At 47.4% G+C, this 24,558-nt stretch overlaps 1 protein-coding gene and 1 long non-coding RNA gene across 10 annotated transcripts in view; one reads left to right on the top strand and one right to left on the bottom strand.

Annotated features, from left to right (window-relative positions):
• The window catches only part of ABAT (4-aminobutyrate aminotransferase), a 235,783-nt gene that overhangs the window by 183,949 nt on the left and 27,276 nt on the right, over positions 1–24,558 (bottom strand). For 3 of the 9 annotated variants that reach the window (XM_059881150.1, XM_059881145.1, NM_001081581.1), the window contains 1 exon segment: positions 3,677–3,791. In XM_059881150.1, the coding sequence (XP_059737133.1) occupies positions 3,677–3,746 (70 nt within the window). In that variant the 5' untranslated portion in view covers positions 3,747–3,791. 9 annotated transcript variants of the gene reach the window in all.
• On the top strand, positions 12,608–19,169 carry LOC132343839 (uncharacterized). The gene is made up of 3 exons (XR_009492824.1): positions 12,608–13,320; positions 15,706–15,818; positions 19,010–19,169. It is a non-coding gene; the product is annotated as an uncharacterized lncRNA (long non-coding RNA).

The raw sequence follows: 24,558 nt of genomic DNA, 5'->3' as shown, positions 1-24,558 counted from the left end.
CGAAGGATCGAACCTGACCCCCTTGCATTGGAAGGTGATGTCGTAACTGCTGGAATGCCCCTCACCTATTGTTTTGATTAATCCACAACCTTCTTGTGAGAAGATACTGTTCCCATTTCACAGATGAGGGTCAGAGAGGTTAAGCGAGTTTCCTGAGGTCACATAGCTAGTGAGTTTGCAAGGCCAGAACTTGAGTCCAGAAAACTTGTGCTTTTCCTACTATATCTTAATTGTGACTTTTGTGGAGGAAAATGACCAAATGCCAATACAACACTTAATGATGACATGTAGTGCCATAAACCACAAGAAAAAAGAACAAGATTTGAATGATCAAGAAAGCCTTTTCCAGGATCACTTCTATCAAGCTGTGTGAGCAGATGTCCGTTTATTGAGCACTCACAGTGAACATACTGGACATTATTCCGAGTAATTTCCATGGATTACCTCGCATAATCCTCACAACCCCATCGGAGGTAAATGTTATTATGAGTCTTATGTTAAAGGAGACACTACGCTCAGAAAGGTCAATTAATTTGCCCAGAGTCACACAGATGGAAAGTGCTGAAGCTGGCAGTCTGTCCACTGGACCTCTCCTTTCCCAGATGCTGTGAGCATCATGTATGTATAGTCCATCTCATCTAGTGTGGGTTTTTGAAATAAAACATTTGCAGCAAAACGACTCACTTCTCTTAAAGGCAAATTACTACCAAAAGGAGGAAGAAGTTTGAATCAACACCGAATGACCCAACATTTCCATTCATGAATAAAATAGCACACCCAGAGGGCAGGGGTGTGCCCTGACAGGCAAGACCAGGCAGGGTGGGTAAATTCAACCCAATCCTCTGGGTCTGATAATGATGCTTACTATCCTCCGTGACTGTGCCAATCCACAGAGTCAGTTTTTAACTCCAAACTGTAAAAGCTGCCGTCTGATGTTTTTAATGTCCTCTAGATCTTCTTCTGAGAGCAATGAATAAATGCCATTTTCCCAAACAGCAAGGGTTCTCTATGTGAGCCTAGCCAAAGTCAAGATTAAGTTCAACTGGAGTTATTTGCTCTGCTTTTGTTTAAAACAAAACACTTGGGACTCCTCTGCTGGTCCGGTGGTTAAGAATCTGCCTTCCAATGTGGGGAATGCAGGTTCAATCCCTGGTCAGGGGTACTAAGATCCACAAGCCGCGGAGCAAAGCCTGTGCTAGGTAGGTAGTCATGAGCCGCAGCGAAGACCTGATGAATCTTCCATGCTAATGACTCTCCCTTCTACTTGGAACACAACAGACCTGTATCATTGGAGTTTATTTGTTACATAATTAGGGGTAAGCATTAATATGCTTATCTTCTAATTAAATAAAACAAATCCTCAAAACCCACTAATAACTTCTCAAGGCTATCAAGGTTTAAAAAGAAAGAGGAAAAACTGAGAAACTCATAGACCAGAGGAGACAATGAAACTGGATTGGACCCTGGAGCAGAAGGAGGCCCTGAGAAAAAGTTGCTGAAATTCACACACAAGTCTAGAGTTTGGTTCAGATCAAAGTACTAAGGTCAGTTCCTCAGCAATGACAAATGCATCCTGGTGATGTAAGATGATAAGACTGGGGAAAACTGGGTGAACAGCATGTGGGATCTCTTTGTCTTTGCAATTTCTCTGCACATCTAAAATATTCCAAGATAAATGTTTATTTAAAAATAAAGCCTGTGGGAGAGGAGACAACACTCCTGCTTTTTATCGCACTCAAGACAGAAACGTCTGCAACATTCAACAAGGAGACCAAGGACTCCACTGACAATTTGTCTTCAGAAGGCAGACGGGACACACAATAAGGAGACATCGTGATGACAAGCATGGAGCTCTGAGAACTGGGGGCAACCTGGAGGGGCAGGCATCCGAAGCAGGCTACCAGAGCTGCTGGGAGGCAAGCTGCATGCATGCTCAGTCACTAAGTCATGCCCGACTCTCTGCAACCCCATGGACTGCAGCCTGTCAGGCTCCATGGGATTTCCCAGGCAATAATACTGGAGTGGGTTGCTGTTTCCTTCTCCAGGGGATCTTTCCCATCCAGGGATCAAACCCACGTCTCCTGCACTGGCAGGCAGGTTCTTTACCACAGAGCCACCAGAGAAGCCCAGGAGACACATTGAGGGAGTGGATAATAATCCAGTGTTTGGAGCTGGACTGATGTAAGAAAAACTTAAAAGTGGTCCATTTTCAAGGACAACTAGCCTAGAGGGACAGCTTGCTGATGTAATAGCCGTTAGGATCCTTGCGTGGGAAAATCCAGACAAAGGGGGAGTAATAAATCCAGGTGACTTTCTCGGGAAGATAGTTAACCCAGTAGTACACAACCAATGAGGGGCTGGGGGAGGGGCTTGGGTGCCGAGAGGATAAAAACCCCACTGTAACTTGCCCACCAGACACCTGATCTGGCAACATCATCATTAAAGCCTTGCTTCTCGCTGCATCTTGTGTCTCCAAGTCCATTCCTTGGGATTGGGTCGGTGGGCTTTATTTCCCACATCTGACTTGCATTCAAGGGGCTGTGTGACTTGGCTTCTCTGAGCCTCAGTTTTCTCATCTGTAAACTGGGATTCACCCTTTCCTTCCTTGTGGGAACTATGGAGGGAGGTCTCCTGAGATCATACAGGCAGGGTGCTCACTGGGCTATGCTGCCTGCACTCAGTGAGGCAGAGAGAAATGGAAGCCTCTGAGAGGGACTGCATATAAAAGCAGAGACATTACTTTACTGACAAAGGTCTGTCTAGTCAAGGCTATGGTTTTTCCAGTAGTCAGGTATGGATGTGAGAGTCAGACCATAAAGAAAGTTGAGCACCGAAGAATTGATGCTTTTGAACTGTGGTTTTGGAGAAGACTCTTGAGAGTTCCTTAGACTACAAGGAGATCAAACCAGGCAATCCTAAAGGAAATCAGTCCTGAATACTCATTGGAAGGACTGATGCTGAAATTCCACTACTTGGGCCACCAAATGCAAGAACTGATTCATTGGAAAAGACCCTGATGCTGGGGAAGATTGAAGGTAGGAGGAGAAGGGGACGACAGAGGATGAGATGGTTGGATGGCATCACCGATTTGATGGACATGAGTTTGAGCAAACTCTGGAAGTTGGTGATGGACAGGGAAGCCTGGTGTGCTGCAGTCCATGGGGTTGCAAAGAGTTGGGACACGACTGAGCGGCTGAACTGAACTGAGAGGGGCTGCGGTGACAGCATGAGCTGCTGGCCATTTGGGTGCGGGGTGAGTGGAGGTAAGGGAGAGGGAGGGGCAGGGTGGCCGTTCCTTGGATAGGGCCTACTCTCTAGTGTCCTTGAAGCTTTTAGGTGAATTACAAGGGTTTTTGTAGTTTCCTTGTTTGTTGGCAGCAAACCTAGCTCTGTGTTTCCCTCAACAGTCCCTGTGGGGATGGCTTGGGCCCTTCTGGCCTCGGGGGCAAGCAGAGCAGCTCCAGGGCAGATCAGCTCCCTGCCCATTGCTGAGCTGTCCTCCGGGGCACAGGAGCACACGCTGGAGATGGGAGGGGTGGCCAAGGGGATAGTTTCATGGGGGTGGGTGGGATAGCAGGTCCCTTTGTCCCCAAGAACTCTTCCGGACCCCTAAGTCTCTAGTCTGGATTGCATCTTCCATTAGGACCAGTCCTTGCCAACATCCCCCAGGGCTTACCCGGCACCAACAGGCGGTAGTTGTGCTGGAAGCTGCAGACCAGCCGCTGGGTGAGCAACATGGAGGCCATGGTCCCCTCCGCTGGGAACAGAGACCCCTGTCACACGCTCCGGCCCTGAAAGAAACCAGAAACTCAGAGTCAGGCCAACAGAGGCCATGCCCTTGCTGGCCAAGTATCCCACTCCCCACCATTTCCCCACATGGTGGAGAAGGATCTGCTAATATCAGATCCTTTGCTTTCATGCAGAAGGTACACTCTATTTTTTATGATTTAAAAAAATTATAATTTATTTTTTTAGCTTTGCTGGGTCTTCCCTGCTGTGCAGCTAAAGGGCTTTCTCTAGTGGAGGCCATTGGGGCTACTCTCCAGTTTCGGCGGGCAGGCTTCTCACTGCAGCGGCTTCCCTTGTTGAGGAGCACAGGCTTGAGGAGTTGTGGCACTTGGGCCCAGTCGCTCCCCGGCATGTGGGATCTTCCCGGACCAGGGATTGAACCAGTATCCCCTGCATTGGCAGGCAGATTCTTAACTACTGGACCATCAGGGAAGGCCTACACTATTTTTTAAAAAATTTTTGACTGTGTGGTTTGTGCGATCTTAGTTTTCCAATCAAGGATTGAACCCAGGCCATGGCAGTGAATGCGCAGAATTCTAACTGCCAGGGAGGTCTCCAGAGTATATACACTTTAAATCAAAGCCTGTTCACCTTGTGTGTGTGTGTGTGTGTGTGTGTGTTTTAATATTTTCTTAGTTTATTTGGCTGCACTGAGTCTTAGTTGCAGCATGAGGGATCTTCAGTTGCAGTGACATGTGGGATCTAGTTCCCTGACTAGGGATTGAACCTGAGCCCCCTGCATTGGGAGCTGGAGTTTTAGCCATTGGACAACTAGGGAAGTACCCCACGTTGTCTTTTTCTTGACCTTGTATGTAGGTAGGATTATTACACCCACTTTCAAAGAGAGAGGACAGAGTTGGCTAGAAGACAGAGTTGGCTGGAGGACCCTCTGTGGGCAAGCTGGTGAGAGGGCCTCATCCATCTGGATAAGCAAAGCAGCCTGTGTCCTACATGATGGAAAAACTCAGATGGAGGAAACTCTAGAGCAGACGTCCTGGTGACTGCTTAGTGGGGGAGGCCAGGAGGCCCCTGCCCTGTTCACATACAGAATGTTGGTGGCTGGGTCGCTGGGAACCCTGCAGATCCAGAGCAGTACCCGGGGCCCATTTTGAGGGGTGGACTTCTCCAGCACAACCAACCATCCCGAGTGTGTTCTGGACCAAGAGGTTCCAGGATGTGGAATTTTCAGGTTTTACCTTTTTTTTTTTAAATAGAATTTTTATTCACAAAAATGGCAATCACATGAATATGGGATGCCTTCATTTATTTTATTATTTTTCTGATTCTCATTGTATATGTATTCATTCATTCATTCATTCATTTTTATTGGAGTATAGTTGTTTTACAATGCTGTGTTGGGTTCTGCTGTGGTGTGGCATGTATGTGATTAGTCTCGTCTGACTCTTTGTAACCCCATGGACTGTAGCCCACCAGGCTCCTCTGTCCATGGGATTTTCCAGGCAAGAATACTGGAGAGGGTAGTCATTCCCTTCTCCAGGGGATCTTCCCGACCCAGGGATTGAACCTGGGTCTCCTGCACGGCAGATGGATTCTTTACCACCTGAGCCACCAGAATCCTCCAGGATGGAAGTGACTTTTTTTTTAATTTTGTAACAGAAGGCTTCTATGAAAAAATATATCTTGCATGTGGACAAAGATTAGAAGGGAACACATAGACACACAATGAAAACCACTATTATCTGGAAGCTTGAATAGGAGTGATTTTGAAATTTTCCATCTTTTGCTGAAAGGTTATTATTTCCCTTTGCCACCCAAAAAAAAGTCAAAAGAGATAGGGTAGGAAATATTAGCAACTCTAGGTGTGGGAAAGAAATAAGTGAGACTAGAGGACCCCCAGGGCAGTGCTTCTCAAACTAATTGATCATATCCCTCTCTAAAAACATATTGATGCATTTAATTAATGTGTGTGCATGCTCAGCCACATCCAACTCTTTGCAATTCCCACGGACTGTAGCCTGGGAGGCTCCTCTGTCCATGGGATTCTCCAGGCAAGAATACTGGAGTGGGCTGCCATTTCCTCTTCAAAGAAGTGACTGTTTTGAAGGGTATTTGATCCCCCTCAATCTGCTCAACCATCCAGGGAGTAGGGTATCTCCCCACTTCCGATATGAGGAGATAAAAGTTCAGAGAGGTCATGGTATATGGCCTTGATCATAGGATTGCTTGGGACTGCCTAACCCCAAACGCTTGCTCATGACAACATGGATTAATTCAGTGACTAACAAAACATCTAACTGTAGAAGCAAGAGGTTTGATGAATACAAATGTTCCTGTTAAAAGAGGAAATCTTGTTGCTTTTCACCTGAGAAAATATTATTGAGGAAAGCATGGTCTTGGAAAGTGTGACCATAAATTAACTGAGAAAGCAGACTCTTTCTGTGATAAGTCAATGGATTTTTTGATCTATTCCAGAACAGCTAACTCAGTGCAGCCCTGTTAATTTAGCAGCCTGGTAACCAGGTAGTGATAGTGGTGAAGGCCTGCCTGCCAATGCAGGAGACGCAGGAGACTCAGGTTCAGTCCTCGAGTTGGCAAGATGCCCTGGAGAAGGAAATGGCAACCCACTCCAGTATTCTTGCCTGGGAAATCCCATGGAGCCTGGCGGGCTGCAGTCCATGGCGTTGCAGAGAGTCAGACGAGACTGAGCGACTAAGCACAACAACATAACAACTAGGCAGAAAGAGCGATTGCTCTCTCTCTTTGAAGACTATTTGTCTCAAATGGGAGCACTAAGGACTCCACACAATTCAATTTCCATTAGATGTGTGTTTGAAAATGCGAGAATCTCGGAGAACTCGAATATTAACATTTGAATGCTATGCAAAAGTGAAAGTCACACCCGTACACTTTCAATTACAAAATGTCACATTGGGAAATATATCTCGGTGACATTTCAGTGGCCCGCAGTTGAAACTGACCTTATAACGAAACCTGATCTCTATCAGGCATTGGTTCTCAGCACAATATATTTCCAACAATCAGAAGAGTTGATGTCATTCATGCACTTTCTCTGGCCCCCTAATCCAGTCAACAAAATTAATCAGGTACCTGTTTCACGGAAGGCACTGTATTATCTAGACACAGGAGAAAACGAAGATGAATAAAATGCTGCTCTCTTTCTAAAGCTCATAATTTAGTGTCAGAGGAATGAGGGGGAGAAAACAGGAGAATTTAATGTAGTAACTGCTTTACCCATCATGTCAATAAATCCTTAAAATAACCTGGCAGGATATGTAGATGAAGAAATGCCCTGTTCACTGTCAACAGCTAATTCTACATAAGACGGAATGGAATCTTTACCTTCTGGTATAAACAAGCTGCCAGGGGAACAGAGAATTAATTCTAGGTGTGTGTGTGTGGGGGTGCTGCCCCTTGAAAAGCTGCAAAGTTCCAGAAGCCATAGAAAGAAAGGGGAAGTAATGAATGAAGAAATGAATGCTAAGTTGCTTCAGTCGTGTCGGGCTCTTTGTGACCCCATGGACTATAGCCTGACAGGCTCCTCTGTCCATGGGATTCTCGAGGCAAGAATATTGGAGTGAGTTGCCATGCGCGCCTCCAGGGGATCTTCCTGACCCAGGGGTCGAACCCGCATTGCGTATGTCTCCTGCATTGGCAGGAGGGTTCTTTACCACTAGGGCCACCTGGGAAGCTGAGCTAATGCTCAAAGGCATGAAAGGATGTGGAATGCCCATGGACTCAAGCATGATATCTCAGAGCACTGAAATGGAAGATGCACAGAATTAGGTCACGGGACTCCCCCAGTGGTCCAGTGGCTAAGACTCCATGCTCACAATGCAGGGGGCCCGGGTTTTATCCCTGGTCAGGGAACTAGCCCCGGAAGCAGCAACTATAACATCCCACATGCTTCAATAGAGATTAAAGATTCCGCATGCTACAACAGACCCAGCGCAGCCAAGTAAACAAATATTCAAAAAAAAAAAAATCTTCTAATTGCCAGATGGAACCCACTAGAGACCCTCCAAAGGAAGGAAGGTGCCAGTTGCTCTTGTCTTATCCAGAAGGAACCTCTTCAGGCAAGTCCCAGAGGGCAAGGAGGGAATAGGTACTTGGGATGTTAATGAGATGCTGGGGTCATTGATGAGTTGGGGAGGGGGATTTGCTGGGATGAGCTGAGTGGAGAACATCAAGTGGGGTGGGAGTTGATGGGGAGGAAGAAGCCAGGGACCAACTCCTAAACCCCTAGCCTTAGAGCTGGTGGTTTGAGAATTACGGGTCCCTCAAAATGTTAAACACAGAATTACCATATAGTCCAGCAATTCCACTTCTAAATATACACCCAAAAGAACTGAAGACAGCAACTTGAAGAAAAACATGAACACGCGTGTTCACAGTAGCACCATTCACAATCACAAAAGGTGGAAACAGCCCAGTGTGCACCGATGGATGAGCAGATGAGCACCATGTGTCTGTCTATGCCTTGGACTATTATTCACCATAAAAAGGGAAGAAAGAAGCACTGACACAGCATGGCTGAGCCTTAAAGACATCGTTAAGTGCAAGAATCCAGACATAAAGGGTCACCTATTGTAAGATTCTGTTTATGTCTGAAACTTCGATAATAGGTAAATCCAGGGATGTTCCTGGTGGTCCGGTAGTTAAGAACCTGCCTGCCAATGCCGGAGATACAAGTTCGATCCCCGGTCCTGGAAGATCCTATAGAACAACTGAGGAGCAACTAAGCCCTCGAGCCACAACTACTGAACCCATGCTCGGCAACAAGAGAAGTCGCTGAAATGAGAAGCCTCCACCCGGCAACCAGAGAGTAGTCCCCACACTCCGTGACTAGAGAAAAAGCCAGTGCAAAGCAATGAAGACCCTGCTTAGCCAAAAACAAAAGTAATAATTAAAAAAAATAATAAAATCAGTGAGGAGGTCTAAAATTCATGTTAAAACGGCAATTTAATAATAGTACTCCCCTCCCCCAACTCTGAAGTCACTGAGTCTCTGCCTGTCCACCACAGCCCTTGTTTGGCTCTGGAATCGAAGACACACCCCACTTCTGGCCTCCGTTTCCTTGTGTGTAAAACGTGGGTGTTGGGTCATGTCGTTTCTAAGGCCCCTTCTGACCCTGAGAAGCATCTGAGGAGCAGTTTATGGAGAATTCCTTGCAGCGCTACTCCCGGCCCCCACTCCTACCCCAGAAGTGGTACCAGCCTCCCCTCCACCGGGTCCCCCCATCTGCAATCTGCTGCACATCTGGAAAAGGGATGGGGAGGCCTGAGGGATCCCGGGCTGGAGGGGGAGCTTTCCGAGTACCAGCCCACCCTGAGGCTTGGGACCAACGTGGGGCTGGAGAAATCCCGACTCTGAATGGAAAACAGGCTGCTTGCTAGGAACCCCTGGTCCCTGAAATCCTTGTCTTTTTGGCCCCACCACGTGGCATGTGGGATCTCAGCTCCCTGACCAGGGTTTGAACCCATGCCCTGTGAAATGGAAACACAGAGTCTTAACCTCTGGGCTGCCAGGGAAGTCCCCACTTAATGTACTTCTTGAGATCAACTTGCTTTTTAAGCTTTCCTATTTAAAATTACTTTCCTACAGCTGGTGGTGGAGAAGACTGAGAGTCCCTTGGACTGCAAGGAGATCAAACATTCAATCCTAAAGGAAATCAACCCTGAATATTCATTGGAAGGACTGATGCTGAAGCTCCAATACTTTGGCCATCTGATGCCAAGAGCTGACTCACTGGAAAAGACCCTGATGCTGGGAAAGATAAAGGGCAGGAGAAGGGGGTGACAGAGGATGGGATGGTTGGATGGTATCACTGACTCAATAGACATGAGTCTGAGCAAACTCTGGGAGACAATGTAGGACCGGGAAGCCTGGCAAGCTGCAGTCCATGGGGTCACAAAGAGTTGGACAGAACTGAACGACTGATCAACAACAGCCCCTACTAATCACTCACCAGCATCCTTCCCTCAAAGTTTCATTTGCTGCAAATAAAAGTGATAGGGGAAAGAATGTAATAAAATCAAGGCAGGTTGTCAAATTAAAAGCTGGATGTGGTTGACTGCCCAAGGTTTCCAGCCTCTGCTGGGCCCCATCTTCTGCAGAGGGTCCCATCTTCTTGCTAAGATGGAGACGAGCAGCTCTCAGACAGGTGTTAAAAGCAGGCTAGCATCAGACAGGAACTTTTCTCCTTGCCATGATGAAAACCAAAAGAGAAATTTCAACCAATCAATAAACTAAAGAGAATAGGAACCATCAGAGCGCACGGTAGGTGGGGGGTGACCTTTGTTTCAGACACGTGGAGCCCCTACAAAGAACCTGTTTCTCAGTGTGCGTTTCAGTCAAAACAAGTTGAAACCCTGGTCTCACCAGATACTGGAGTCCTTGGGTTTCCACCCACTGCTCCCTATCCCGGTTCCTTTAATTAAAATGCTAATTAGTTCTCTCTGCTGCCTCTTATCTTCCTGGTGCATTTGGAGGGTGGGCTGGGCAGAAGCAATGTTTAAATCAATAGGGCGAGAGGAATTCAGGTGAAAGGGCAAAAAAAAAAAAAAAAAAAAAAAACTTCTGATTTTTTTTCTATGAATAAAAAGTCATAGAGAATAAAAAGACAGACACAGATGCTGGGAAAGATTGAGGGCAGGAGGAGAAGGTGGGGGGGAGGGGGACAGAGGATGAGAGGGTTGATGGCATCATGGAGTCAACGGACATGAGTTTGAGCCAACTCTGGGAGACAGTGAAGGACAGGGAAGACAGGTATGCTGCAGTCCATGGGGCTGCAAATAGTGCGACTTAGTGACTGAACAACAACAATCGCAGCACTGCTTGCTGCTTATGGCTCCCCTGTCGTGTGCACTGTACCCTCTGTGTGACATTTTGTGTCCGCCTCGGGTGACAGGCTCAGGGTGAATGACTCCCCATGGTCTTGGGGCTCAAAAGCCAGTGATTCTTACCCTCGCTGCCGGCGAGAATCAGGGGAGCTCTCCATCTATGACACCCCCTCCCTCCGGGGACACCCACAAGTGTGACCTGGGATTGGTGACGCTCCTGAGGCAGGGTTACAACCACCTTCCTAAGGGGTAGACGGTGGGCCCTGCACTTGACCCAGGTCTGCACTGCCCCCAAATCTTTGGAAATGGCTTTGAAAGTTAAACATTCCAAAGATGGAAAATGAAGAGAAAAAAAATGAAGACCAAGGTGGCCCTTTGGGGAGCTGGAGTGCTTGATGTGAAACCAGCCTCTTTTGCCTGCTGTGTGACCTTGAGCACCTTAAGTAACCTCTCTGGGTTTCAGCTTCCTCCTCTGTAAAATGGGGAAACCCCAATTGCACCTGACTCATGGCCTAGCTGCGGGTGAACAGCTATCCCCAGCCCCAGTGCCGCACTGCAAATAGTCATTACATACATACTAAACACTCGAAACCATCCGATGAAGACGGACTCATCTCTCTACCATTTGCATATGTCACTGGCTGGTGATGGAACCCCTGGACTTCTCTGAGGCTCCCCCAAATACTCTTTCTCATTCTTCTATCTGCTCTTGGAACAGAGACAGAAACGCTGGCAGAGGCTGGGGACATTCCTTTCCCTGTCTGCAGCCCCAACTGTCGGCTTTTCTGCAGACTCAGTGGGACACAATGACGGGCTCAAGCTAAGTGGGCCTCCATTGTCAAGGCCAGGGGTCGCCATGGCAACCAATAAAGCCAGAGGCCTGGCCTTTGCAGATGGCTAACAGGGCCCCATTCAAGGGCCTGTGATGATGGCCTTGGGACAGAAGGTTTTATCTGGGACCTGGCTTTTCTCCTCCAGCCCCCCTCCCCACCCGAGCTTTCTCTGCAAAACAGACCCTGGCCCTTCCTCCCTGCATTCATGAATTCATGATTCCCTATAACCTGCTGGTGGAACACCATACAATCATTACTGACTTGTATAAGGGGAGAGGAATACCGTTCTTAGAAACAGGCAAGTGTTGACTCCTAAGACAGACCAAGGGTGCAGTTGAGAAAGTAACGTTAGCCAGAAACTGGGCTCAGATGTGCCATCTAGTAGCTTGATGACTGGGCAACTTGCTCAGTTCAGTAATTCCTTAGAGGTCCAGCGCTCTTCCTGCCCAGATTTAATCCCTTGTTGGGAAACTAAGATTCCACAAGCTGTATGGCATGGCCAAAAAAAAAAAAAAAAAAGGTTGCTCAGCTCACCAGGGCCTCAGTTTCCTCATCTGTGAAATGGGAAGAATTAAACCTACCCACGCGGTCACGAGGCACAGAATTTGGCCAACTGAAGCCTGCACACAGGACGTAGAAGAGACTGCTCCTCGCAGGCCACGTTCTCAGTTTCCAAAGAAACCTCCACCTTGTAGGGAAGGCATTACTTCTACAGTCTGACGTCCTGGGAGGGACCATTTGCACGTGCAAATCTGTGGCTCTGCTCGAGCCCGAAGATGTAGCTTCCATGAGACAGAAGCTGGTCTGCCCCAATCTCTCCATCCTTAGGTTTCTGTCTCCCAGTACACCTGCCCACACTGCCCCTGCCCCCTAGGCTCTATCAGGAAGAATGTGTGCGTGCGTGCTCAGTCACAAAGTCCTGTCCAGCTCTTTGTGACTACATGGACTGTAGCCCGCCAGGCTCCTCTGTCCATGGAATTTTCTGAGTAAGCATACTGGAGTGGGTTGCCATGCCCTCTTCCAGGGGATCTACCCAATCCAGGGATCGAACCTGTGTCTCCTGCACTGGCAGGCGGATTCTTCACCATGGAGCCTCCTGGGGAGCCCCGTCAGGAAGAATAAGGTGAACTTAAATCCCGCACGCAGGCAGCATGGACATGGCGTCTCTAGAATAAAGGAGAAAATAACAGACAAGGCTTCGAATCCAAGCCCTGAATGGGAGAGGCAGAGGCTTCAATCTGGAGGCAAGACATAAGCGGAAAGACACGTCCTGGAAGTGCTGGGTGAGTTTCGGATTTCTGACCCCACAAGGGAGCGGGAGTGAGAGAACAGAAACTGGGCTGGGAAAGATGCCGTGCCAACGCGGAACACGCTGACCTGGGCCAGAGGACTGGAGTCTGTTTGCTCAGTTTCACGAATGTTTACCAGGTGTCAGTCCAGTGAGCACATGCTCTGCTCTGCCCTGGGGACCCAGTGTTCCTGCGAGAGGTGGGGAGCTGGGGGGCGGACAGGAAAAACCAGCAGATAAGGCCCACGTGATGAGAGGAGACATGTTCCCTGTTTAGAGAAACCAAATCATTTTAAGGACTCCAGGAACTGCTGAGGGAGCAGATACCACGGTGTGTTACAAACGAGCCATTTATTTTCTCCCCAGTCTGCACCGAGGGCGACTTGGAAAAACTCTTTTGGTGATCGGAGTTACCACCTATGCCTGACAGTATTCCTACAGTCCCTTGGAAATGCCTTAGCTTCACAAATTCAGAGGATCTGATGGAGGGTCTGCTATGATTCAGTGAACAAATGCCTATGATGCCAAGCATGACCCACACCATCTCATCTACTCCCCAAATGCAAATTCTACTCTTCCCATTTTTCAGGTGAGGGGACAGGCTCAGAGAGGTTCAGACACTTGCACAAGGACACACAGCCAGAGATCGTGGAGCTGGGTTGGAACCAGGGCCTCTGGGCTTGAAGACCAAGATCTGGGAATATTACCAGTTTGGTGGTTGTGGTCCTTACCCAGAAACCTCATCAATCAACTGAGACCAACAAACACTTCCTTTATAGGGACAAAAAAACTTAATAGCTATCACTGTTTGCAGTCTTCCTAAAGATCTTCATCTTTTTTTGTTTGTGCATTTTTTTTTGGCTGAAGCATGTGGACACTAAGTTCCCTGACCAGGGAGCGAACTCACACCCCTGGCATTGGAAGCATGGAGTCTTAACCACTGGACTGCCAGGGAAGTCCCAAGAAAGTCTTCATCTTTTTTTTTTTTTTTTTCGTTTCATATATGATATTATACATGTTTCAATGCCATTCTCCCAAATCATCCCACCCTCTCCCTCTCCCACAGAGTCCAAAAGACTGTTCTATACATCTGTGTCTCTTCTGCTGTCTCGTATACAGGGTTATTGTTACCATCTTTCTAAATTCCATATATATGCGTTAGTATACTGTACTGGTGTTTTGCTTTCTGGCTTACTTCACTCTGTATAATAGGCTCCAATTTCATCCACCTCATTAGAACTGATTCAAATGTATTCTTTTTAATGGCTGAGTAATACTCCATTGTGTATATGTACCACAGGTTTCTTATCCATTCATCTGCTGATGGACATCTAGGTTGCTTCCATGTCTTTGCTATTATAAACAGTGCTGCAATGAACATTGGGGTACACGTATCTCTTTCAATTCTGGCTTCCTCAATGTGTATGCCCAGCAGTGGGATTGCTGGGTCATAAGGCAGTTCTATTTCCAGTTTTTTAAGGAATCTCCACACTGTTCTCCATAGTGGCTGTACTAGTTTGCACATAGTGGCTGTACTAGTTTGTTGGTGGGAACACCAACAGTGTAAGAGGGTTCCCTTTTCTCCACACCCTCTCCAGCATTTATTGCTTGTAGACATTTGGATTGCAGCCATTCTGACTGGCGTGAAATGGTACCTCATAGTGGTTTTGATTTGCATTTCTCTGATAATGAGTGATGTTGAGCATCTTCTCATGTGTTTGTTAGCCATCTGTATGTCTTCTCTGGAGAAATGTCTATTTAGTTCTTTGGTCCATTTTTTGATTGGGTCGTTTATTTTTCTGGAATTGAGCTGTAGGAGTTGCTTGTATATTTTTGAGATTAGTTGTCAGTTGCTTCATTTGCTATTATTTTCTCCCATTCTGAAGGCTGTCTTTTCACCTTTCTTATAATTTCCTCTGTTGTGCAGAAGCTTTTAATTTTAATTAGGTCCCATTTGTTTATTTTTTCTTTTATTTCCAATATTCTGGGAGGTGGGTCATAGAGGATCCTGCTGTGATGTATGTCAGAGAGTGTTTTGCCTATGTTCTCCTCTAGGAGTTTTATAGTTTCTGGTCTTACGTTTAGATCTTTAATCCATTTTGAGTTTATTTTTGCGTATGGTGTTAGAAAGTCTTCTAGTTTCATTCTTTTACAAGTGGTTGACCAGTTTTCCCAGCACCACTTGTTAAAGAGATTGTCTTTTCTCCATTGTATATTCTTGCCTCCTTTGTCAAAGATAAGGTGTCCATATGTGCATGGATTTATCTCTGGGCTTTCTATTTTGTTCCATTGATCTATATTTCTGTCTTTGTGCCAGTACCATACTGTCTTGATGACTGTGGCTTTGTAGTAGAGCCTGAAGTCAGGCAGGTTGATTCCTCCAGTTCCATTCTTCTTTCTCAAGATTGCTTTGGCTATTCGAGTTTTTTTGTATTTCCATACAAATTGTGAAATTATTTGTTCTAGCTCTGTGAAGAATACCCTAAAGACTCTACCAGAAAATTACTAGAACTAATCAATGAATATAGTAAAGTTGCAGGATATAAAATCAACACACAGAAATCCCTTGCATTCCTATACACTAATAATGAGAAAACAGAAACAGAAATTAAGGAAACAATTCCATTCACCATTGCAATGAAAAGAATAAAATACTTAGGAATGTATCTACCTAAAGAAACTAAAGACCTATATATAGAAAACTATAAAACACTGGTGAAAGAAATCAAAGAGGACAGTAATAGATGGAGAAATATACCATGTTCATGGATTGGAAGAATCAGTATAGTGAAAATGAGTATACTACCCAAAGCAATTTATAGATTCAATGCAATCCCTATCAAGCTACCAACAGTATTCTTCACAGAGCTAGAACAAATAAGTCTTCATCTTTTGGCCTCATGTTCATTTCCAACCTCAGCCCACACTTGGCACTTTCCCTACATCCCAATTCTTATCCCACCTTCCCTTTCAGGGTACAGAGGTCTGAATTCCACGAGGCACTCTATCCTACCCTAAGGCACGTAAGGTCCTTGGTGTGCAAGAAGCAACATCTCTGTGACTCTACGGCACTCAGGACAGCTCCAGGTAACAGAGAATGCTGCCGGCACATTTCAAACATCAGTATATGAGGGATGTCCCTGGTGCTCCAGTGGTTAAGACTTTGCACTGCCAATGCAGGGGGCGTGGGTTCTATCCCTGGTCTGGGGACTAAGATCCCACATGCCATGTGGAATGGCCAAAAGATAAAATTAAAAAAAAAATCAATATATGACCAAGAGTTTGCCTATCTTTTCTTGCTTCCTAATTCTTTTAGCCTATGCTTTCAAAATTTTGGTGTGGGAGGGACAGCGAAGAGGAGGGGAGATCCAAGGACAGAGTCATGAAAAAGCCCCTGATGCACTGTCTTCTGAACCAATCAAGCTGTTGACTGGCACAATGGCCATCAATCACGTGACCCTGGCCAAGACCTGGGGCCTTCTGGATGACACACGTGTGTTGATTTCCAAGATCCTCATGCCATACACTGAGGAAACCAGAAGGGAAAGAGACATGTGTACCCCAATGTTCATCGCAGCACTGTTTATAATAGCCAGGACATGGAAGCAACCTAGATGCCCATCAGCAGATGAATGGATAAGAAAGCTGTGGTACATATACACAATGGAGTATTACTCAGCCATTAAAAAGAATACATTTGAATCAGTTCTAATGAGATGGATGAAACTGGAACCTATTATACAGAGTGAAGTAAGCCAGAAAGAAAAACACCAATACAGTATACTAATGCATATATATGGAATTTAGAAAGATGGAAACAATAACCCTGTGTATGAGACAGCAAAAGAGACACCGATGTATAGATCAGTCTTATGGACTCTGTGGGAGAGGGAGAGGGTGGGGAGATTTGGGAAAATAGCATTGAAACATGTATAATATCATGTATGAAACGAGTCGCCAGTCCAGGTTTGATGCACGGTACTGGATGCTTGGGGCTGGTGCACTGGGACGACCCAGAGAGAGGAGAGGGGAGGGAGGAGGGTGAAGGGTTCAGGATGGGGAACGCGGGTATACCTGTGGCGGATTCATTTCGATATTTGGCAAAACTAATACAATATTGTAAAGTTTAAAAATAAAATAAAATTAAAAAAAAAAAAAAAAAAAGATCCTCATGCCAGTCTTATCCACCTCCCCTGACGCCCCCTGCAGTCTGGCAGCATCTAAGACATCAAATGTAGCCTGTCTGTTTAGGGAGGCTTCCCAAGGTACCAGAGGGCAGATGGCTGAAGCTCTTAACCCTACAGCTTGCAATGCCTTGTTTAGCTTGTTTATTGAAAGGAGGGGGACCCCGAGGACAAAATAGAGCACCAAAGAAAGGGCTGGGACCTGAACCTGAGGAGGAAGGCTGATCCCAGCTGCTGGTGATTATCAGTGTGCAAAGTAGAGTGTCAAGCAAGTGCAAAACATCAATCACCTCTCCTGTCTTTTGTCCACATAGAGCCAGATATTCAGAGTAAATAAAACTGGGATGGGGGCTTCCTTGGTGGTCCAGTGGTTAAGACTGTGAGCGTCCACTGCAGGGGGCCTGGGCTCTATCCCTGGCTGGGGAACTAAGATACCAGATGCTGCATGCATGCATGCTCAGTCGCTCAGTCGTGTCTGACTCTGCGACCCCATGGACTGTAGCCCACCAGGCTCTTCTGTCCATGGGATTCTCTAAGCAAAAATACTGGAGTGGGTTGCCATGCCCTCCTCTAGGGGACCTTCCTGACCCAGGGATTGAACCTGAGTCTCCTACAACTCCTGCATTGCAGGTGGATTCTTTACTGCTGAGCCACTGAGGTAGCCTTGTATACCTTATGGCACAGCTCCCCTCCCCACCCACCCCCCCAGCCAAAACAACAACAACAACAAAAAACCTGGGATGGAATTTATCCTGGTTGGCATGCTCCCTGGAGGAGAAACCCACCCAGGTGTCCAAACCTCCTTTGGTTTCCATCATCAGCAGTCATTCTCTGTCTAACTTCTACCTTACCTCCCGTTGAGAAAAATGCCTCCATTTTATGCCTTTAGACAATTTTAGGAAAACAGACTTGCTAGGTAAAGAAAAGCACATCTCTAAAATGATACTCCTTGCTTCTGTTCATTTACTCGGTTGTGTCCCACTCTTGCCATCCCATGGATAGCCTGCCAGGCTCCTCTGTCTGTGGGATTATCTTTTAAGCAAGAATATTGGAGTGGAGTGCCATTTCCTCCTCCTCCAGGGGATCTTCCCAAGCCAGGGATCGAACCCAAGTCTCTTGCATCTTCTGAATTGGCAGGCAGGTTCTTTACCACTGAACCACCGGGGAAGGATACTCCTTGAGATGTGTACAAAACCCCCAGCCATCCTCCAGGCAAAAAGGTAAGGGTTGTAGGAAGGAATTAAAAGCTTTATATTGAAATCATCTTAGTTTACACGGGTGCCCCAACATTCCCTGGCTCCCTGCTACCCTCAGGATAAAGCCCAGCTGCTTACCTGGGTACCCCCCACCCCCACCCCTGCCTGCAACCTGTATGTCCCGCCCCTCCCCCTGTTCCTTGGGCGCTGACTCACATATACTCTGCTCTTTGCTGCCTTCAGGTCATCTCTCACGAGATCCTGTCTGCTGGATTGTCCTCGCTGCCCCCTCCCGCTGTGGGTATTCCTTGAATCTTGGGTGCTTTTTCAGAGTGGCCACTTCTGGCCACCAACTCCAAGAAGCCTTCCTGACACTCAGCTCAGGGTTAGACACCACTCATCTGTATTTCTCCAGCAGTCATTCTTTTTTTTTTTTTTGGCTGCACCTTGAGGCATGTGGAATTTTGTTCCTCAGCTGGTGATGGAACCCACGCTCCCTGCTTCCCACTGGGGCACCAGGGAAATCTCAGCAATCATTCTTTTCTTTTTTTTTAATAAAAAATTTCAGGGGAATTCCCTGGAGGTCTAGTGGTTAGGACTCTGAGCTTCCACTGGAGGGGACCTAGGTTCAGTCCCTGGTTGGGGAACAAAGATTCTGCAAGCTGAATGGTGTGGGCCCCCCCGTGCAAAAAAAAAAAAAAAAAGCAAACACACAAGATGAACTTAGCTCTACCTATCACCTTGTTCCAACTGTCAATATTTGTCATGATTAGATCAGCCACAGATTAATACACATATTCTTACGCACGCTCACCTGTACTGTGACAATCTGTTCACAATCCCTGTCTCTGCCTTTAGCCTGTGCAATGCATGTATTCACTCATCCATTCATTCACAGGTCTGCCATCAGGTTCTGCTATTTCCTGACTGCCTCTCACCTAAAGACACAACAGTAAATCCTGAGGACCCAGGCGGGGGTGGTGGGACCAGACTGCAGAGTCCTTGCCCTCTGTTCGGGCCGAAGAGACAGACGATAAATAAATAAACAAGGTAATTTCCCATTGTGATGAGAGTCATCAGCATCCCTTGACAGAGGGCGGCCCGTTCGTTCGTCCCATCACCTCCAGCACCGAGCAGCACATCACACGCTGGATGCTCCTCCGAGCACAGGGTCCCGCTGAGGCAGCCTGAGTTCTGTGGTCACTATGGTAACAGTCCTTTCCTTTCCCACCCCTCGAAAGGGGGACATGGAGGGGAACCAGGGTGACTGAGGATCCACCCCAGCTGCTCAGGACTGAGACACGACCCCCCACCCACCCCCGGCCCCCACAGTCCACTTCTGGGATGACTTTTCAAGTGTGCGAACATCTGGTTCACAAAACCGAAAGGCCATGAGGGAATGGATAAACACTCCCGATCGAGATTCTTTCTCGATCACCCTGAGGCATTGCCCCTAAAACGTCAAGCGGTGAGAGTGACACCCAACAGACAAAACACAGGCGCCTGCCTCCAGCCTTTGGGGATGGACTTTGAAGTCTCTGGTGAGCTCATGGGCTTATGAGCTCTGACTAAACTGGTGCGTATTTCCCTGGAGGTCTTTACAGCATGCCTGAGAACTGGTTCGCAGGTGACTTGTGGAGGGCAGTTCTGCTGGGAAGAGGTGGTATAAGATGGCCTCTTACCACACCCCCCAACCCCAGCCTGATATCTCTGCAGAGACTGCCAGGGTCTAGAAAGCAAGCCAGGCCTGGGTGTGGAAGAGAAAGACCCCTCTAGGACTATCCATCACTGGCTGAGGCAAGGATGCTCGGTTTACAAGAGTAATAGCAACAACAATATTTAGTGATTGCTTGTGTGTGTGTGTGTGTGTGTGTGTGTTAGTTGCTCAGTCGTGTCTGACTTTTGTGACCCCATGGACAGTAACCGGCCAGGCTCCTCTGTCCATGGGACCCTTCAGGCAAGAATACTGGAGTGGGTTGCTATTCTATTCTCCAGGGGATATTCTCAACCCAGGGATCAAACCCAGATCTCCTGCACTGCAGGCAGATTCTTTACCATCTAAGCCACCAGGGATCACTTGCTTTGGGTCAAACCCTGTTTCAAGCTTTTACATATACTGCTAACTGCTACTGCTAAATCACTTCAGTCGTGTCTGACTCTGTGCGACCCCATAGACGGCAGCCCACCAGGCTCCCCCGTCCCTGGGATTCTCCAGGCAAGAACACTGGAGTGGGTTGCCATTTCCTTCTCCATATACTAGGGCTTTGAATTTTTAGAATGGCTCTCTGAAGCAGTTACAATTATCATCCTCTCTTACCAAAAAATAAATGGAAATACAGAGAGGTTAAGTGACTTGCCCCAAAACACAGAACCACTAAGTAGATGAGCCAGGCTACAAGCCCAGGCTGGCTCTTGATCCAGCTCTTAATCTGTACACCAGAGTGAAGATGTGAACTCACTCAGATTCAGACTGGAAGTGGGCAAGACTTCCCTTCGTAATTTCTCCAGAAGGGAGGCGGTAGAGCAGTGGCATTGTGTGGATTTTGGCTGGGGCTGGAATCTGGCTCTGCCTGTTTTCTCAACTGAAAAATGGGTATGACAGAGCTCCCCCATCCCAAGGCTGCTGTGAGCATTACATAAGGCTGTCCATAGACTGAGCTAGGCAGAATATCCAGCATGTGGTGGGGCTTCAAACCATCTCAAACCTATGGAAAAGTTGCAAGTTACTCAACAACCACCTGTAATCGCAGAATCACCAACCGTTAACACTGAGCCACATATGTACCTATCCCATCTATCAATCAATGTACTGATTATCTCTCTTCTGAATTCTTTGAGAGGTACTTGCGACTCTGTGATATTTCATCCCTAAATCCTCCAGTCTGTACATTCTGAAAATGAGACTTTGTCTCATAGAACTTTAGTACAAATGATCTGAGATACAAGGTATGTCACCTTCAGGAAATTCACCATTGACATAATTTGTTGCTGTTTAGTTGCTAAGTCGTGTCCAGCTCTTTCACAACCCCATGGACTGTAGCCCGCCAGGCTCCTCTGTCCATGGGATTTCCCAGGCAAGAATACTGGAGTGGGTTGTCATTTCCTTTTCCAGGGGACCTTCCCAATCCAGGGATGGAACCTGTGTCTCCTGAACTGGCAGGTGGATTCTTTACATAATAGTATCAAATATTTTCTGTATTCAAATTTCCCCATTTGTCCCCAAAACATCTCTGGTGGCTGTTTCTGTTTTTCAAACTCCCCCTGGGAACCACTCATCACTGCACTCATGCGCAAGGCTCTTTCATCTCTCTCTCTCTCTCTCATTTTTTTCTTTCTTTTCATCTCTTTTTAACCTGGGACCATTTCTCAGCCATTTGGCCTTTCATGCCACTGATATTTTAAGAGTCCAGGCTGGTCACTTTGAACGTCTTCATATTTTTCTGACTCCTTGTAAAATTAACTGTAGCTCATGGGTAAATGCAGAAAGCGGTCTATAGGGTACCTGATGCCAGAGGTGCAGGGGACTCGGGGGCCTGCAGAGGAGGACATAGGGCATCAGGTCTACTTGGGTCTAAGAGGTTCCCAGAAGCAGTGACGGAGGATGTTTAAAGGTGATTAGAGCTTTGGCAGGTGGGCCAGGGTGGCGGGGCCTCTGCAGACAGAGGCCGTGGCATAGGGGAATGAGGGCGGCGACTTAGAGTCATGGGTAGCAGCGAGGCCTCGAGGGCGAGGTGCTGAATAAGCAGGGTCCGTGCCTACGTGAACTAGAACTTTCCTGAGGCTGGTCCTTGTCTTTGGATCTGTTCTTTCCTTCAAGATGCCAAGGGCACTGCCCAGCCCACCAGCAGCGTTCACCCGTGGATACTGGCCGCCAAGCCTCTCAAACATTCAGGAACGGAGAAGCACAAAGAATTCCCTTCCAGGGGGCGACGTGGCCGCCTGCCCTCACGCACCAACCGCTCGATCTTAACCGGCAAGTTGCCAGGGTTCCCACATCTTGCCCTGCAAATTAAACCTCCCTTTCTCAACCTGCTTGCCTCTTGAGGCCTGGGCTGCTTCGGTCAAAAAATACAAAAGGAACTTCTAATCGACCACAGAAATAAACACTGTGGCATGTTCCAGCCAAAGTTTCCTACCTCTCCTCGTCATAAGCCCCCCATATGTCAAGCAAACCCCTCCTGTCTTGTGGAGGAAGAAAGTGAAATGTGCCCTGAAGGGGGCCCCTGAGCCTTTGAGTTTCAAAGAGGAAGTTGTGTGTGTGTGTACGTGTAGGTGTGTGTGTGTGTGTGTGTGTGTGTATGTGCTGTTTTAGCCCTTATGACAAAAGGGAAGGATCTCTTTGGGGGGCTTGAGCAAAAATGCCCTTTCAAGGTGACCCTCACTTCATTTTCTAGGGCCAGAAGGCAGATGCATTCAGAAGTGGTTCTGCCAACCTACTGATGCAAATTCAATTCCTTACTTAGCATTTTAACATCCATCTTTGTTTATCTTGTTATCATTTGAAAGGGGCTCATACTTAAAAAAAAAAGTCAACTATACGTCAATAAAAAATTAAAATAGGAGGGCTCATCCTGCCATGTTCTCTTGGCAAAATACCCTTGAAAAATCTGTCATGCCTGTTTGTGTGTCCTTCAGATAGAAAGTCACCCACAGGCACACTTGCACACGTGCCACGGGGCACACACTTACACACCCACTACCACAGATAACAGTGACACACCTCCATATGTCAGCAGATACGTGCAATACGTGCAAATACATGCACACACACACACACACACACGTCTGCACTCACAGTGCCCGGTCGTCAGGGTCCTGCAGCAAGCCCAGCTCTTGCCTGCTCACAATGTCTCCTCTATGCCATCCTGCAGAGTTTCAGGGACGCGGTCAGCTGGTTCATCCTAAGAGGCGCCGCCGGGTACCAGTTCCCCCTTGGGAGGATGCTCTAGACTCCCAGGCTGTCCCCAGAACATTGGCTCAGATACTGGAGGGGGAACAGGGCTCCTCCGAAGCAAAGCAGCTTTGGAAAAGGATGCGCTCAGCTGGCTCCTAGCAAGCGATTAGAGGAGAGGGATGGGGAGAAGGTGAGGAGGAGGGAAGGGAGAGAGAGCGTGAGATGGAAAGATGGATTCAGAGAGAGAGAGAAAGATTTCTGGACAGAAGCAGAAAGGAAAAGATCCACACGAACCACCTGCTCTGGGACTTTCTGAAATAGGCTGTTTTTGTCCCCTTGACCTCTTCCAGGAGCCTCTCTCTTGATTTTTCTCTAGCCAGCTCAGGAATTCCTGAAGCTACAAAGCACAGACCCAAGGCTGCGGAAGACTAAATGGCTTCCCCTGGATGGTGGTGGCAGAACCAGCCTGTGTCACAGCCCTGAGGGGCTCTGAGGGATGCCAGGTCATCTCCAAGACCTCCGGGGCCAGGGGGAGGGGCGGCTGCCCTGGTCCTTACAGTCCATCTGACCCCCCTCTGTGGAAGGGGGTCTGAGGGATTACTCTAGCCTCCCCATTACAGCCCAAGCTGGGTCAGTGCCTGTCCACGGGGTGGGCCAGAAGAGGGCGTGGCAATGGTCACAAGATGGGGAGGTTGAATGGGGGGAGCCCAGAGCTTTCTATCACATGCTGCTCATCAGTTGCCATGACGACTGCAAGGAGGTGGGGTCGCCCAGACCGGAGGATGCAAGAGAGACGGGTTGGTTCTAAATCACCGTGACAGCGCTTCAGTTGAGCTATTACGCCGTTGCCGTGGCAACCAATGAGATCAAATCGCAGAGGAAATCTATAATTATTACAAACCAGATACCGGCGAACTTGGGGCGATTATCAGCACGTTGGGGCAATTCAACCTGAACTTTGGGGGTGGCGTGGGGGACAATAACCCCTGCCCCCAGCCCCCAATTCTGGGAAGAATAAGGCTAGAGGAGTCTCAGCAAGGCAGATCTGTTGATGACACAGAAAGGAAACCTGGAAGAATCTTTTGGTGAAATGAGGAGTAAACACTCGGTGAAACGACACGAAAATGTCAACATTTGACCACTAGAAAACACTTCCCCTGAATTTATTATGGAAATTCCTAACATACAGCAAAGATGAATTTGACACTGAATACCTGTCCACCCACAGCCTGGCTTCTGCTGTTAACGTTTTTACCATAATCACTTCATCACAGCATCTACCCCTCTCTCCATCCATTAACCCTCCTGACTTGTTGATGCATTTCAAAGTAAATTGCAGACATCAGTACCCTTCCCCCTCAAGTGCTTCGGCCTGCAAAAAATTTAATATTTGATCATTTTTAACAACCAAAACAGCAATTCCACCTGATTCAATCTAAATAGAATACAGTCTAGATTTCTGTCATCTAGCTGTCCATCCATCCATCCACCTATCTTTTCTTCCATCCATCCACCCACCCAGCCTCCATCCTTCTATTCATCCTTCTATTCAT

This window comes from Bos taurus, chromosome 25 (genome assembly GCF_002263795.3).
Source record: "Bos taurus isolate L1 Dominette 01449 registration number 42190680 breed Hereford chromosome 25, ARS-UCD2.0, whole genome shotgun sequence".
Lineage (NCBI taxonomy): Eukaryota > Metazoa > Chordata > Mammalia > Artiodactyla > Bovidae > Bos > Bos taurus.
This window is presented reverse-complemented; position numbering and strand designations above follow the sequence as displayed.